Below are 17,712 nucleotides of genomic sequence, written 5' to 3' on the forward strand. Positions count from 1 at the left end.
GTACTGGGAAACATTGAGGCCTAGATTTCATTAGTGGATGCAAAGCAGTTTTACTTGCTTTTTATTTATGCCATATCAGGTCCATGCTTTTGTGTCACTGTGACAGCTGACATGCTGAGTCCTTATTCTGTGTCTGAAAGGGAAAACTGGAAGCCCAGAGTAATTTCCTATGTCATCAGTATAATTTGGGACCTCCTTCAGGAGATCCAGCAGGACCCCCCCTCTCAAAGGTTACTTCTTAGGAGGAAGTCCAGCTGGCTCCTAACATCACCAGGTCTCGTGGTCAGAATAGGCCGCAAGCTCTGCAGGCCTGAGACTAGAGACGCTTTGCCTTGTGAGGGAACGAGTAAAAGATGGTCCCGCTTGGCCCCCGTAGAGACGATAACGGCCGCTTCTCTACGTGCGCGCTAACCCATCCCCCCTCAAGTGCTTGATACAACGACAGAGCAGGAGGCAAAAGCCGCTGGCCAGAGAATACTCAAAGGGCGGGGTTGGGGCGTGACTTTGTATAAAAACGAATGCGGACTGAGAGGTGACGATACCTATCCTCCTCCTCCCGCTTTCCGGTGTTGTCTCTTTACGGCGAGGGGCTCTCGCGAGATCAGCGTTGGCGCCGTGACCTCCGTATGAGAGCGGCAGCGACTAGTAAACACTGAGGTTCGGTGATGGCTCCTGGTGGTGTTCGTTAAACCTGGCTGTAGTGGTTCCCGCTAGACCGTCTCATGCTGGCTTGGAGATCTCTCGGTCCCGTTTGTGTGATACGGTGGGTACGCTCGGGGAGTGGAGGAAGATCGGATCAAGTCTCCTTTCCTTTCCACGCCCCTCTAAGCGAGGCCTGCGGGCGGGGAGGCTCGTGTCTGTTCCGCGGGATTTAAAAATCCTGCCTCCATTGAGCCGAACAAAGGAGCGGGAGAAACGTCCGTTCCTCTTCTCTCCTCGCACACCCGGAGAGCGAGGACCACCCCCCCTCCGTGAGTGGCAGAGCTAGCAGAAGGTGCGCACAATGTGGATCCAAGTCCGTACCATAGATGGCACTGAGACTCATACTATTGATGACCTGAGCCGTCTCACCAAGATCGAATGCCTGCGGGAGAAGATCCAGGAGACCTTTCGAGTGACTCCTGACCGCCAGCGCCTCTTCTACCGGGGCAAGCAGGTGAGGTGGAGATGTCCCTACCTGGTGAATAAGGATAGGGATGGAGGGGAGGTTCTCTCCTCTATCTCATGCTCCCCTTTAGCTCTGCTCTCTCTGTGGCTGGGGGTAGAGCTCCTCATCCCCTTCCATATAGGAACCTCTGGCTCTGGCTTTTGTTTCCTCTTGCTAAGCCTAGGAGGTGGTGAGGGGCAAGGAGGGGAGCTAAGCCACCTGGCATGATGAGAGGCTCTGAGTTCAGCTCTGGTTTCTTTCTCCTCTTCTTTCTTCCCCACTTTCCAATGGTAAGTGGGTACTAGTGAGGCCTCTTCTTGTTTTCTCCTCTGTACTGAGGGAGGCACCTCCACCTTATTGCATCTAAGTGACAGGGCAGGCAGTGGGGCATGGAGAGGAGGAAATCCTCTGCTTTCCTCTTATGACCAGGCAAGAAAGTGCAGTTGTTCTCCCAGGATTCCTTCCCCCTTCGCCTGTCCTCCCGGTTCTCTGTTTTCTTTATACCCGCCTAGGTATGTATAAAGAAAACGTTTCCCGCGTGTGCCCTGCAAGCGGTTTCCAAGGCCTAGGTGCCGCGCCAGAGATTAACGGTTCTCGGAGACTGTGGACTCTGAACTCCTCCCATCCCCCCCAGAAGGGGAGGGAGTGAGAGAGACTTACTCATTAGAATCCTTTCTGGAGGTGGGCACGTGACTGTATGGGCGGAGGAAAGGGGGGGGGGGCCTACAGCTGCGGCAGCTTCTTGCCCGCCCTGGCTCCCTTGTATTGAAGCCACGTGAGTTTAGTTTGTGCAGGCATGACTTGTGTGTTTTAGTCCTTTTCGGTGTTGCGATTATCCCTTTACAGAGAAGGATATCAGTTGTATCTGATATCTCAAGAAGTGCTTCATCTAGACCTGGTTCCAACAGTATTGGGGGCTACTGATTAAAAGCTTTCTGTGAGTTGATACTTCCTTTCCTCACCAGTGTAGGGTATGCCTTTATTCAAAAAGGTTGCCTCAGGCTGTATTTTTGCTGTTGAAAGGTGTAGCACTTCAGGCTGTATTATATAAATGAGGTACATACAATGCTTTCCAAAAGGAAACTAATAGATTTCATGTCATGTTGGCTCTGTTCTGAGTGGTCTTGTCACTCTTCCACAAGGAAGATGGGAGCCAGGTTTTGTGAGTGCATATCCAAGTAGGTGGCTGCAGACAAACCCATGCTGCTCTAATATGGCCAGATATGAACAACATCAGTCTTCAAGTTGAATAGTTTGCTTGCTCTTTTCTTATGTCTGAGTCAACATACCTCTTCAGTACAGATCCTGGTGAGTGTTGCAATTTAATATGTGCATGTATGTGTATTGTTAAGGGTATCATCACAGATCATTGGGAGTGTTAAGAAGAGTGATAGGTCAGTTTAGAACAAAATTTGACTAGACTGATGTTCATTAACAAGACACTTTTGTGCTAATAGCTAGGTTTTACTTATTGTTATCACTGCATATTCAAAGCAGTTCTTAACAATCAAGTAGGTGACTCCCCCCCCCCCCCCCCCCGGGGTTTCAGTTCTTGTACTCCTGAGATCACAGAATGGTTGAGGTTGGAAGGGACCTCTGGAGATCATCTAGTCCAACCCCCCTGCTCAAGCAGGGTCCTCTAGAGCACGTTGCCCAGGATCACATCCAAGTAGGTTCTGAATATCTCCAGGGAAGGAGACTCCACAACCTCTCTGGGCAACCTGCTCCAGTGCTCTGTCTCCCTCGCAGTAAAGAAGTTTTTCCTCGTGTTCAGATGGAACTGCCTGTGTTTCAGTTTGTGCCCGTTGCCTCTTGTCCTGTCACTGGACACCACGGAGAAGAGTCCGGCCCCATCCTCTTGACACCCTCCCTTCAGATACTTGTAGACATTGAGATTCCCCTCTCAGTCTTCTCTCCTCCAGGCTGAACAGGCCCAGCTCTCTCAGCCTTTCTTCATAGGAGAGATGCTCCAGTCCCCTCATCATCTTTGTAGCCCTCCGCTGGACTCTCTCCAGTAGTGCCATGTCTCTCTTGTACTGGGGAGCCCAGAATTGGACACAGGACTCCAGGTGAGGCCTCCCCAGGGCTGAGTAGAGGGGCAGGATCACCTCCCTCCACCTGCTGGCAACACTCTGCCTAATGCAGCCCAGGAGACCATAGCCCTTCTTGAGCCAGCAATGTGCCTTTGTGGCCATGCTTAACTTGTTCACCAGCACTCCCAGGTCCTTCTCTGCAGAGCTGCTTTCCAGCAGGTCAGCCCCCAGCCTGTCCTGGTGCATGGGGTTATTTCTCCCTAGGTGCAGGACCCTGCACTTGCCTTTGAACTTCATGGGGTTCCTCTCCGCCCATCTCTCCAGCCTGTCCAGGTCCCTCTGAATGGCAGCACAGCCTTCTGGTGTGTCAGCCACTCCTCCCAGTTCAGTATCATCAGCAGACTTGCTGAGGGTGCACTCTGTCCCTTCATCCAGGTCCCTGAGGAATAATTTGAACAAGGCTGGACCCAGGACTGACCCCTGGGGGACACTGCTAGCTACAGGCCTCCATCTTGACTCTGCACCACTGACCACAACCCTCTGAGCTTGGCCATCCAGCCAGTTCTCAATCCACCTCACTGTCCACTCATCCAGCCCTCACTTCCTGAGCTTGCCTATGAGGATGTGATGGGAGACAGTGTCAAAAGCCTTGCTGAAGTCCAGGGAGACAACATCCACTGCTCTCCCCTCATCCAGCCCATCATAGAAGGCTTGGTTGGTCAAGCATGATTTCCCTTTGGTGAATCCATGCTGACTCCTGCTGATCACCTTCTTGTCCTCCACATGCTTAGTGAGGACCTCCAGGAGGAGCTGTTCCATCACTTTTCCAGGGATGGAGGTGAGGCTGACAGGCCTGTAGTTTCCTGGCTCTTCCTTCTTGCCCTTGAGGGAGATGAGGACTGGAGTGACATTGGCTTTCTTCCAGTCCTCAGGCACCTCTCCTGATCTCCAGGACCTTTCAGAGATGATGGAGAGTGGCCTAGCAATAACATCTGCCAGCTCCCTCAGCACTCGTGGATGCATCCCATCGGGGCCCATGGATTTGTGGATGTCAAGTTTGCATGAATGATTTCTAACTGGATCCTTCTCGACCAAGGGAGAGTCTTCCTTTCTCCAGCCTTCCTCTCTTGTCCCCAGGGTCTGGAATTCCCCAGGGCTGGCCTTAGCAGTGAAGACTGAAGCAAAGGCGGCATCCAACAACTCTGCCTTCTCTGTATCCTTTGTTACCAGGGCCCCCACCCCATTCAGCAGCAGGCCCACATTTTTCCCTAGTCTTCCTTTTGCTATTGATGTACTTGAAGAAGCCCTTCTTGTTGTCCTTGACATCTCTTGCCAGATTTAATTCCAAATGGGCCTTGGCCTTCCTAGCCCCATCCCTGCACACTCTGACAACGTCCCTATATTCCTCCCAAGTGGCTTTTCCCCTTTTCCACATTCTGTAGACTTCCTTCTTCTGTTGGAGTTTGGCCAAGAGCTCCTTGCTCATCCATGCAGGTCTCCTGCCTGCTTTGCTGGACTTCTTACTCAGAGGGATGCACCTGTCTTGAGCCTGGAGGAGGTGATCCTTGAACATTAACCAGCTCTCCTGGACCCCTCTTCCTTCTAGGGCCCTCCCCCATGAGATTCCTCCAAGTAGGTCCCTGAAGAGGCCAAAGTTAGCTCTCCTGAAGTCCAGGGTTGCGATCCTACTTATTGTCCTGCTCCCTCCTCGCAGGATCCTCAACTCCACCATCTCATGGTCACTGCAGCCAAGGCTGCCCCCAACCTTCACATCTCCAACCAGACCTTCTTTGTTTGTTAGTACAAGGTTTAGCAATGCTCCTCTCCTTGTTGGCGTCTCCACCACCTCTGTCAAAAAGTTATCCTCAATGCTTTGCAGGAACCTCCTGGACTGTTTGTGCCTAGCTGTGCTCTCTTCCCAGCAGGTGTCAGGGTGGTTGAAGTCTCCCATGAGAACCAGGGCCTGTGATTGTGAGGCTACTTCCAGCTGTCTGTAGAAGGCCTCATCGACTTCCTCTTCCTGATCAGGGGGCCTGTAGTAAACCCCCACCACCGTGTCACCCCATGTTAGCCCGCCCTTTAATCCTTACCCATAAGCTCTCAACTTGCTCTTCATCCACCCCTAGGCAGAGCTCCACACATTCTAGTTGCTCCCTCACATAAAGGGCAACTCCACCACCTTGCCTTCCTGGCCCGTCTTTCCTAAAAAGCACATAGCCATCCATGACAGCATCCCAGTCATGTGAGCTATCCCACCATGTCTCTGTGACTGCACACAGATCTCTAACTCTTCCTGCTTATTCCCCATGCTGCGTGCCTTGGTGTACAGGCATTTCAGAGAGCCAATTGAGCATGTAAGCCTCTCAGGAGAGGTGCAAGAGGATGTTTGGGTTTCTAGACAAACAGTTTTTAGCCTTTGGCCTCCATCTCTGGGCTATGTGCTGCCCAATGCTCGGGGTGGGGGGAGGGGTGGCTACTTTACCATGCTTTAGCAGGTGCCTTATAGCACTAGTAACTAGTGGGGGGAGGATGTCAGAAGAATTGCTCCCATACAAATAAAATCAGATGTAGAGAAATGTTAGCAGAGCAATAAGTAAACAACTGTTTCAGGGATGTGGTAGAGACACATAGGCCTTCTAATTAAATGGGAGGTGAACAGCAAGTAACGTATTTTGCTAAAGGAACAAAGGAAAAACTGTGAAGGGTTAGATGGACTTAACCCCCCTGTGACAACACAGGCTGGGGAGCGGCCTCTGCTGAAAAGGCCTGGGGGGGCCCTGGTAGATGGCAAGCTGAATGTGAGCCAGCAGTGTGCCCTGGCATCGAAGAAGGCCAACAGCATCCTGGGCTCTGTCAATAGAAGTGTAGACAGTAGATTGAGGAAAGTGATTGTTTCCCTTTACTCAGCACTCATTAGATCACATCTGGAATACTATGTCTGATTTAGGTTCCTTCAATGCAAGAAAGATGCTGATAAACTGGAGTTAGTGCAGTAGAGGGCCACCAAGATGGCCATCAACTGGGAGGTGATTAGATGCATATGCCCATGCTCTATAACTAGCAGATGACAAAGAAATACTGTACTTGATTACATGTTAGGAGAAGCTGTGCATGTTACTAGTCTCTTCCAACTTCCCTTGGACATGACCCCTTCACTGACGTTAAATTGAATTCTCTTCCCCCCCCCCCCCCCCCCAATGTAGCCTGGCTTCTCTTGGTGGGAGTGTTAACAGTAATGGAAAGCCTGATTTATAAATATGCCAATAGGACAGCCTTTGGTTTACCTATAAACTTTTAGACAAGACCTCTTCAGCTTCCACTGAAATGGGCTGGTGTGTGCATGGTATCAGGAAGCAGCAGGAGCAGGGCTGCTGCTCCACAAGGGAAGAAAAGCTGGGAGTTGAGGAAGACCACAGCACAGGCAGGGGCAATGATCTTGCCAACAGGGCACAGTCTCTCAGCACCCAAGCAGGATAAAAGAGCAGAGTTGGTGAGAGTTGCAGGTTCTATTGACAGGCCAGTTATCACCAGACAAATGTGAGGTGACAAGCCAGGTCCAGGGTCAATGCAGAAGCCTAGCCAGCAAATTGGGAGCAGTAGGAGACAAGGCTAGGCCCGGGCCTGCCTACAACATGGCTCAGGTAAGAGTTGGGTTCCTTGGTCTGAAGCTTAAATGCAGCTCCCAGGCCCCTGGGCAGAGACTGTGAGTGAGGGTCCCAGGTGAGGCTGATCAGGGATATATGATGTGATTCAGGATTTGTTATACTGAAATGAGTTGCTTGTTATACTTATTTTTAATAGTTATTAATATCAAGTATTAAGGATTATTAGATTGTTAACTGTTATTTAAAACATCTGAACAAGCTGAAGGAAAATGTTCAATACAGTTGATAGCAATATATGCTTCATGATGATTTGTAGATATGGCTTCAATATTAAGAAATTAGACTTTGTCATTTCTTACAAGTAATATTTACTATATTCTTCAAGGTTGTATGCTGTGGCCTGTAAACTGGATTTTATAAATAAGCTTAGCACTTATGTAACTTCATTTTGAAGCTCTTGCAAACTGAATGCTTTTTCTAACAACTTAATTGCAGAACATACCTAGGGAAACTGCATATCATATACTAATAACTGGATGGTGAGTTTTGCCTGCAGGCAATGAAATATGGTCAAATGTTGGTATCTTCTATATTGATGGAAGCTGTACTGAGATGATTCCCTTTAAAAAATGTTCATTAGATATACCTTAATCATCTAACTATGAAATTATCATACTAAAGCAATTTTGATTAACTTTACTCTTCCCTGTGTACTTTAAATTTCTGTCACTGATTACAGAAGATCAGTCAATAACCAGTTCTTCATTGCAGGCAGGCATCCTTAAAAGTTGCTGATAGTCATTTATGCTCCTTATAAAAACATCTTTTTCCCAGAAACATCTTACCCAGTAATAAGGGAAGAAGGTGGTTGCTGTTGGTTGAACATTGGAGCAGGTTGCCCAGGGAGGTTGTGGAGTCTCCATCCTTGGAGACGCTCAAAAATCCAATTTGACATGGTCCTAGGCAACCTGCTCTAGCTGACCCTGTTTGAACAGGGGGGGGTTGGACTAGATGATCTCCAGAGGTCCCTTCCAACCCCAACTATTCTGTGATTTTTTTTTTTTATTTTTTTTCTCCCCTGTGTGTGTGAAGAAATCTTCAAAACAAGAAGTCATTACTGAAGAGTTGAACTCGGAGAAGCTGCAGGCTTGAACCTTGTTGAGTCTCTGTCCTTGTTGGAGGCTAAGGATGGCTGCCTTAGCCTTGGTATTCTGATTAAGTCAAGAATTCCTTTCTTGCACCTCTTGATCTCCAGCCCTAAGGGCTTGTACTTAGTCCTAACCAACACTTAGGCATTCTATGGAAACTTCTGCAGTGATGTTTTTTAAACTTAAAAAAACACACAAAAACTGAAAACCTACTGAGGAAAATTGTTTCAAACTGTAAGTTTCTATATTTACATGTAGTTATAGAACTTCAGGAAAAGTGTGAGGCTTGGGGGGGAGGGCATCTTGGTGTCAATATTGCTAATGTATTGCCTATCATGGTATTTGTCCTGAAGTAGGTTTGTAACTTCAGCCAGTATCAGGATATTGTAATTTCCTAGGCTATGTGACTTTGTATAGTCTGATAATACTGCATGCCAAACTGTCTTGTGTACAGAGTTGAACAAGGACATTGAATGCACACAATTTGCACTATGACCATAGTGGCTGGATGTCACTAATTCAAGAAAAGCCATTCTTAAGTGTTAGAAGGATCCAGACCCTTCCTTTGTAGGAACAGAACAAGTGGAGCTCCTTTGAACAAGTATTGAGAGTCACCTAGAAGACTAAGGTACCTACCTAGATAAGCCCACTTACTCCAACTAGTGGTTAAAGTGGTATTTGTCCTCAACTCAAAGGCTTAATGATAATGAATAACTGTTTTGTTTTGCATAAGCAGTCAAAAGGAGCATGATCTTTGATCATAAACTGAGTTGTATACTTGGTATGATTTGGGTGGTGTAACTTTCACATCTTCAAGCATATTGGCTGACTACTTCAGAACATGAACCTCTTGGCGAGAAGAAAGGCAGAACCGAGACTGATTTAGACAGTGTTCTAAATCATTAATTTTCAAAGTTCTCAAGTACTGCAATTTATTTCCTGTTTTGGAGGGAATATGGATCCAGAGTTTGTCTGACAAGTTTCTTGTCAGGATGTCTCAGCCTGCTCGCGTATTCCATTCTGATTTCATCACTCTGAAGAGTATTAAGGGAGAGCAAACAAGACAAAGCAATGTGTGTTTTTTTTATTAATTTTTCTCAAAGACTACATTTAAAAAAAAATCTCCCCTTTAAAAAAGGGGGGAGGGAGTGATTTGTCATCCTGATCTATCTGCTATTCTCAACAGCAACTGAAGAAGTCCAAGCTCTTAAGAAATAAAAAGCTAACCCTAAATCTTTGAGAATATGTAATTGATGGCAGGACTTCAATTTAGAGTTTTGTTGGAAGCATTTCTAGTGCCAATCAGTATAAATGCATGGTTTTAAAGTGTCAGTCCCTTTCTATTTGAACTCTGCTTTCATGGAGGACTTTGCCTCTGTATGTAAATGCTTTTCATCAGTGTTTTTTCCACTACTGTAAAGTATTTCTCATCCCACAAGACCAAGGTTGTTTTATCTTGGGAAGCTAAACCTTAGCTATAATTAATATTTGTAACATCCATCAGTTTCTTAAAGGCACTATTAGAATCTGTTTTTTGCTAGAAATCCCCACAGCGAGGAGAAATAGGTGGAATCAGTCATGAGTGCTGTAAGGGTAAGGTGGGGGTGATACCTGGACTTGTGGCAGGGACAGATACAAACACAAGGCACACTAGGGGCGATACTGAGTGTTTATTACCTCTGCATCTGAGCGGGGGTTCCACAGCGATTTCCCAATCGAGGCAATAATGGAGCGGGAGAGTCCCTGGTGTGGCTGAGGGTCAGTACAGGGCGAGGAATGCCGAGGGGGCTGCTATGTGAGGTTTTTATGGACTATGCACATGTGCAGTAAGCATATTGAGCTCATTGCTATCTCAATTCAAAGCCCAGGTGTAGCGCCACACTGGCATGGGCTCAGCCGCGTGACTATGGGTCAGCATGCCCCGTAGATGCTCCTTTTCCCACGGAACAGTCTGGCTAGCTTCCATTGCCTGTCTCCACAAGAGTCTTCCGCATTTTCCCATACACTCCACCCCTGCGATGGAAAGCTAGTTACAGGCCGTCCCAATCTTCAGAAGGGCACGGGGTATGAAGGCAAGGGAGTTTACAAAGCAATGAAATCAAAACATAACATAATACAAAGCAAAAGATAAACAAGAGTCCTCCTTGTATGAGGCGGCCCAGCCATCCCATTAGGGAGCCAAACCAATTAGCCAGCCAGGCATCTCCGTCGTGCTGCCGGATATGTTGGATAATATCTTGTAAGTGGCTGATAGCATTCTCAATAGACGCTGATTCATCAGTGATGTTAAAACAGCACATCCCGGTGAAGTCATGACATCCATGGTTGTGTCGCAGTAGGAGATAGTCGCTCACTAGCTGGCTTTGCAGTGTTCCCTTGCCATACTGCTCCCAACTTTTATTTAAAGAGGCAATAGCTCTAAATGTCCAATTTAAGCCTTGCGCACAGGCAACACACTCTAACTGTTTATAATTGTTTGCCACTGCCCCCGGGATCCCAACCAGGCTTAACAACAGGCCTAAGGCTTCTGCATGAGAAAATAACTTTATATGGGGGGTGGGGGGGGTGGTTACAAGTGGCAGCCAGGATATGCCATGGGGTCCTTCGCCGCTCTGGCATAAAGGGAAGGATGCTTAAAGTAACACGACCTGCAGTGCGTGGGCCACCTCTGGCGTTGGCCAGCACATAGGTATATGCTGTAGTGCCCCACAGAAGGAACCCTCCTAGTGGTAGTATCAGGTGAGCAGATGCATAGGTAATAGTCATAGTGTCATTACAAATTAAACTGTGTATTGGTTACATTCTGCAGAACAGAGGTAGCATTTACAAAGCGAAAGCAAATATCTGCTTTAGCAGATAGGAGACTTTAGAGTAAGTCCAAGGTGTCAGCTTTTGGGAAACGATACCCAAATCGTATAGATTCATGGGAGTTACAGACATAGCAAAAATTTTCAGAAAAGCATAACTCTGCAATACCACGAGTGGAGCTGGTACACCTATGTAACACATAGTTAAGCCACCATCCGCTGATCCTCGTCCTGCAATGCAGAAAGCAGAGAGGTTAGCTGATCTTTGTGCAAGCCAGATCCATGTATTTACATGGGAGGCTAGATGGTCTTGTGGATCAATGGCATCTGCCGTGGTCAGCAAGAGGCAACAGTCCAACAGCAACTTACAGATGCCGGCGTGACAGCCTGTTGATGGGAAGAGAGAAAGGCATGGTCTCGCCATCAGGAAGAACTAGAGCAGTGGCTCCTGGACCATCTGCTGAAACAGTGCCAGGCCGTTTTTCCTTCTGAGGAGTTAGTATCCCCACACTGGCTAAAGAGTGCATTGAGGATGTTTGCTGAACTTGAGGCACTCCGGCACTGCGGATCAGCGTTCCTCGCAGCATTGGTGCTCCCTGCGAGACGTTCCCTGGCGTGGATACGGATACCTGGAAAGAGAAATCTTGAGGCGAGGTCAACAAGAGTGGGGCTATTTGAACAGGTATTAAAGGTGTAAACAGCCATACACACTGCGAAGGGCAGTCAAGTCTTAAATGTAAGCTTGCAACTCTTTGCTCAGTAATCATCAGTTGCTCAGGTGTATAGAATTCTACCTCCCTGGAGGTGAGCATGTGGGGGGGGGAGGGCAATCCCCCCTTCCATTACAGATATCCGAGCAGGGATTGCTAGGGTTGGTTTGGCTTGTACTCGCTCATAGGGAGTAAACATTCCCACACGCCCGTTGTTAAGCATAAACAGCGCTTGTGGGAGCATGCTCGCCCACCCCCCCCCCCGCCCTCCTTAATGTCTGCGTGGTGGTAAGTTTTCAAATTTGTTCTTTTAGCAGGCCATTCATTCTCTCTATTAAAGCACTAACTTGAGGGTGGTAGGGTATATGCAAGACCCAGGTGATCCCCAAGTCCTTTGCCCATTCTTGTACTACATGGCCTGCAGAGTGGGTGCCTTGGTCACTCTGTAGTTCTTTTGGTATACCATAAGTATACATGAGCTGCTCTAAGCCCCGTACAGTGGAGGATTGATTCGCATGGGAGGTAGGATATGCATACATAAGGCCTGTGTAAGTGTCTGCAGCAGTTAATACATACTTTCGTCCCTGTGAGGGGGGCAATGGGCCTACCTAATCTATTTGCCAGGTTGCAAAGGGTTGCTCGCCTCGCTTGATGTGACCATATGTGCTGGTGAGAGGCACTTTTGTTATCTTCATACAAACGGAACAGTTAGCACGTGCTGTCTTATACCAATGTAACGCTAACATGGGATGGCCTCGTGATAGATCCCAAGCCTGAGCTGCGATGGGGCCTCGATGCCCTAATTGTTCATGTGCTTGCCAAGCTTGCTTTAACTCTGAGGGAGTTGCCATCTGGTCGACTGCTGTGTTATGCTGAGTTTCGAGGGTCTCCTGTTTCTGATGAGCGTCAACATGTCGCACAGACACAGCTTTAGTTTGCACAATGTCCCAAATCCTTTCCCACAAGGGCCTCCCCCAGAGTTCCTTATCACGTATCTTCCACTGTGCGGCAGCCCATGTTGGCAACCAGGTTCGCAGGCCCTTGTATACTACCCAGCTATCCGTATAGAGGTAGCGTGCATCTCCCTCATCAAGCACTATAGCTGCAGCCTTTAATTTGGCCCACTGACTTGAGTATCCCATTCCTGAGGCAAAACAGATAGTATCCGTGGCAGGATTATATGCTACAGAGCGCCACACTCGCTCTCCTGCCCAGGAATACACTGCACTGCCATCAGAAAACCAGGCCCACCCTCGTTGCTCAGGAGATAATGTCTCGAAAGGAGGCGCCTCTTGGACAGGTGATGGCTCTATTGGGGGAGCAGGGAGGGGCAGCCCCTCTGGCTCAGACAATAGAGGCATGTGCTCAAAACCTACTTCCCCTAACGAAGTGGTGCGTAGGGTACTCATGTCCTTTCTTCCCCTCCTTAAACGGGGCTTGTAAATAGTGTTTCCATGTCCACTGAGTTGCAGCTTGGGCCCCCTGCCACATGGACCCTGACTGTATCATCAGTCACCCATGCCTGAATGGGGATGGGGGTGTGTACAGTTGCCGGGTCACGTCCTGTAACTCGTTCAGTATCCTGCAAAGCCCACACCACAGCCAAAAGCTGTTTTTCTAGAGGTGTATAATTTGCTGTGGCCCCTTGCAGGGAACAGGACCAGAAACCTATAGGCTTCTGCCTTGCGTGGGCACATTGTTGCCCCAACCCCCAAGACGCCATATCCCTCATAACTGTTACCTCCAGCTCAAAAGGTTGTCCCTCATATGGAGTGAATAGTTCGGAGTGTTGGACCACCACCTTCTTGCCCAGGTCAAAGGCTTGCTGCTGTTCTTTAGTCCATTGCCAGTGGCTACTTTTTTTGGTCAAACACTGTAGCGGCCACATTAAATATGCCAGATGGGGTCTAAAGGTCTGCCAGAACCCCAAGATGCCCAAGAAAGCTTGTAGTTGTTTTACAGTAGTGGGAATGGGGTACTGTTGAATGGTATTGTGCACTTTCTCAGGGATAGCTTTTGTCTGCCCCCTCCAGACTATCCCAAAGACTTGCACGCTAATGTCTGGCCCCTGCACCTTCTTCAGGTTCACAGCCCACCTCTGCTCCTGTAGGGTCTGTACTAGCAACGATAGCTGTTCATGTACTCATTCTTTAGAAGGTCCCATTATCAAAGTATCATCAGTATAATGATGGATGATACACCCTGCAAGGGGGGAAGGGAGATCAACTGAGACCATCTGGTGGCAAATGGTGGGGCTATGCTTATAGCCCTGAGGAAGAACTTGGAATAACAGGCAATATACGTTTCATGTAAACACGAATTGATCTTGCGATTGCGGGGATATAGAGATGGCGAACAATGCATTCACTAAGTCAATGACAGCTTTCCATTCCTGCAGATGTTTCCCTACTCCTTCTAGCAGAGTTACCATGTCAGGTATTACAGCTGCTAATGGTGGAGCAATTTTATTTCGCTCCCTATAACCCACAGTCATATGCCATGAACCATCAGGCTTCCAAACAGGCCAGATAGGACTATTGAAAGTTGACAGGGCAGGGTGTATTGTTTGAGTCTTCAATAAAGCGTCTAGAGTTTCCTGAATCTCCTTTTCCCCACCAGGAATCCTATAGTGCTTCACTTGCACCACAGTGGGGGGAACTGGTAAATCCACTGGGTCCCATTTTGGCTACCCTCTAATCAAAGTAATGTATCACAACTGTGGTAACACAGGATTTTTTTTTTCCCAAAGGAGAACAATCCTATCAGGGGCTGAATAGTTCTGCCCAGTAACACGTCGATCCCCAAGATGTACTCTTGAATCGGTGCTAATAAAACAGGGGTAGAAAATGGGTTTTTTTGGCCAATTGCTAACATAACTACAGCCCATACTGCTGGGGTGGCTGATCCTCCCAACCCACATATATGGGTAGTGGCCTTCCCCAGAGCTACTGTGCTATGTAATACAGTAACTTCTGCCCCAGTATCTACTAAAGCAAGCACAGCAATTTCTCCTCCAGAGCGCCAGTGAATTCGCAGGGGTACATAAGGGCATCTGTCCCCTCAGTGGTAAGCTGCAACTGACACTCGTATTGTGGGGGACCTGCCTCCCTCTCACTTTCTTTTGGCTGGCAATTTCCACACTGTGGCTGGGCAGGTGGGGCAGTAGGCTGTGTTGGATATTGTTGATTAGCAGGTAACTGCTGCCACCCCTTAAACAAGTCAGCAGTAGAAAGACCATTTATCTCATCACATAATCCCCCTGCCTGCAGCAAATCAGTCCACATCTGTCTCCTTGTTACCTTTCCACTCAATTTAGTAGTCCCTGCCAATTTTTTCACCTTGGATGTCTGAGCTGCTCTCACTTGCTTAGTATCTGGTCCATCAACAAGTGCCAAATCCCTCATATTGTTTACCCAAGTCCCTGCTGTTCCAGTTGCAGGCATTACTGTGCCAAGTAGTAACAGCTTTAAGGCACTTGGAGTCCCCTTTAATAATTGGGTTTTCATCTGCTGCATTATTTACACACCATCCGGTCTGTCTCCATCTGCTAACCCAAGAGCTACCCCTAGCTGCCACAGTGCGTTGATCCCTCCCTCAGAAGTACGCCACGCCCCCACTGTAGTGGCTAATTCACCTGTGGATGGGTAAGCACCCACCACAGCAGTGCCTAACCATTGACATAATGTTGGAGCGTCAATAACATTTCCTGCCCCATCCCATGCAGAAGTTAATTGGGTAAGATAATACTGTACTTGAGCATCAGTTGATAAGGGCCTCATTAAATTCAGCTCCTCCCTTAAGAGAGTAAGTGATCCCATGCCCTCACTAACCAGGCTAACAAAGACTCCCCAGGCTGCTGCTGGAAAGTAGTTAAAAACTCACGCAATTCCTTCAGGGTATACGTCCTAGAGTGCTCCACTGTATTCCCATCTACTTGCCTCTCCCCCTTCAATTGCACAAGAGGTGGGTCCTGGGGAGTAGTCAGTTCTCCTTCTAATCCAAATTCAACCTCTGAGTCAGATGAAGTGCTCCAAATATTACCCTCCCACTCCTTGGGGTCCCAGGAGGGTCTAGTTATTATTGCGCTCACCTGGGCAACTGTAGCTGGGACTTTACCATAGCGCACACACAGTTTGTTAGTCATTCGTAAAGCCAATCGCTCTACCCTATGGGTTAATTCCTGAGTCTTTTCAGTTTGGGTTGTAACAACTCCTGTGCTACCGCCTTCGCGTCACGCAACTCCCCATTCTCCTTCTCCAGATCTTTTACTCGTTGCTGCAAAGATGATACCTCATTATCTAAGGCTCGAATGCCCATCAACAGTGACCACCCTAATTGTCCAGCTAGCTTCCGAGCTGCTTCCGAAGCAGCACGGAAGGGCATAGCCTGTAAAGTGGTTTCACCTGCCTTTGGGGTAACATTTTCCCCCTGTGCCAACTCTGGCCAGTCCTTGGGGACTGCCAGAGTGGCAAGCAATGAGGCTACTGGCCCCCACCGCTCAGTCTGGGGCCATCCTGGCAGCCACAGGTGAGCAGTCCCTCCATGGCTCTCACCCTCACCCTTGGCTCTCCTTGGCCATGGCATTGTCATTTGTGTCTCCTGCTGACTACGCCAATTGCAAGGGTAAGGCGAGGGCAATACCTCGACTCGCGGCAGGGACAGATACGCAAACACAAGGCACACTAGGGTCGATACTGAGCATTTATTACCTCTGTGTCTGAGCGGGGGTCCCCCAGTGATTTCCCAATTGAGGCAATAATGGAGCGGGAGAGTCCCTGGCACTGCAGAGTGTCGGTCCATGGTGAGCAACGCCAAGGGGGCTGCTATATGAGATTTTTATGGACTACATGCATGCGCAGTAAGCATATTGAGCTCATCGCTACTTCTGATTCAAAGTCCAGGTGTAGCGCCACAATGGCACGGGCTCAGCCGCGTGACTATGGGTCAGCCTGCCCTGTTGATGCTCCTTTTCCCATGGAACGGTCTGGCTAGCTTCCATCACCTGTCTCCTCGACATTCTTCCGCATTTCCCCATACAAATGCTAAGAAGAAAACAGTAGGACAAGAGTCTCTTTTTGACTGCCCAATGGATATATTTATAAACTTGACCGAAATGTTGAGCTAGTCAAGTCCTAATGCAATTTCAAAACCATGTCTTCTGTAGACAAGTGATTAAGATTCCCTGAACTTTGTGGATATGCAGTATATGCTTAAAGATGTTTGGGAATATGTCTGTGTTGATGTTCTGTTATGATGAACTGAGTGAAGTTCCCTTGTGCAAGCCTGAGAATACCTTTATGGCCTTTTGAGAACATCACTGATGCATCACTCCTGGATGTCCTATAGGCAAATGGGAAAGAAGGTGAGATGTTATAGAATGATCTAGAGAAAGTGCTTTTTGATAGAGCAGCCTGTATGGGAATTGGAACATCTGTCATAACTAGCGTTGCTTGAGGATATAGTGGGTCTACTGGAGCTATGAACACATTAAGACAGCACATCTTAACCACTATAATTCATAGAAAGATGATGATTTCCCTTGTATAGTCAGCCCCTGAATTGCCTTTTATTTAGTTTTTATTTTGGTGAGAGTTAAGTGTACTTCAGGAAATGGTTCCAGTACAAAGGTGTTTTAAAGACAAACATTGCATAAAGTACTCCAGATATGGTTAATACTTGTATTTAAAGCTCCTAGAATCGTAAAATATCACCTTCATATACTGTATTCTAAGCCTTGATTCATGCAGTTTTGCCTTATGTGATGTATAATGCTTTTCAGGTTCCCTTTCAGTGTTGGAAGCATAAGCAAGAACTGCTTAGCCATTTAGCTTGTGGACACTTGTCGTGGGCCAATATAGCTTACCCAAAGGCTTTTGAAGTTTCAGCAGCCCCCTAGCACACAGAGCTATAGGAATCTGGTAGCCTAAGGGAGACAAGGCTTCTGTAGCTCCATATGCCCAGGTCCAAGCAGTAGTGAGGCTGAACATGTATTTCACAGGAGGCACACATATACAACACTTGTACATACACGTGGCTGGCTGTGCCCATCAACATGGACAGAAACACTTGCCATTCAGACAAACTGCACTAATGGCCTCATCTTGTTCCCCTCTCTGGCGAAACAGGATGAAGGTCCATTAGTAGGAAATATATAAAATGTAGATCCTTCCAGTAGCTGGGCTTAGACACTCAAGTCTAGCTGGCCCTGGATCCTCAGTCTCCCTGGTTGCCGGCAGCTGGACATGTGAGCCCCTGAGGCCTG

At 47.9% G+C, this 17,712-nt stretch overlaps 1 protein-coding gene across 3 annotated transcripts in view; it reads left to right on the forward strand.

The window, feature by feature from the left end:
- Nucleotides 1-537: 537 nt before the first annotated feature.
- LOC104153744 (E3 ubiquitin-protein ligase UHRF2) overlaps nucleotides 538-17,712 on the forward strand; it is a 97,070-nt gene continuing 79,895 nt past the window's right edge. For 2 of the 3 annotated variants that reach the window (XR_011137303.1, XM_068924885.1), the window contains exon 1: nucleotides 574-1,156. Coding sequence is in view for 2 of the 3 variants with exons in the window: in XM_068924885.1 (XP_068780986.1) it covers nucleotides 1,004-1,156 (153 nt within the window). In the remaining variant the exon portion in view is untranslated. Of the gene's footprint in view, nucleotides 1,157-17,712 lie in introns of all 3 variants that reach the window. The other variant, XM_068924884.1, reaches the window with a different exon arrangement.

This window comes from Struthio camelus, chromosome W, assembly GCF_040807025.1.
Source record: "Struthio camelus isolate bStrCam1 chromosome W, bStrCam1.hap1, whole genome shotgun sequence".
In the NCBI taxonomy this organism is placed as follows: Eukaryota; Metazoa; Chordata; class Aves; order Struthioniformes; family Struthionidae; genus Struthio; species Struthio camelus.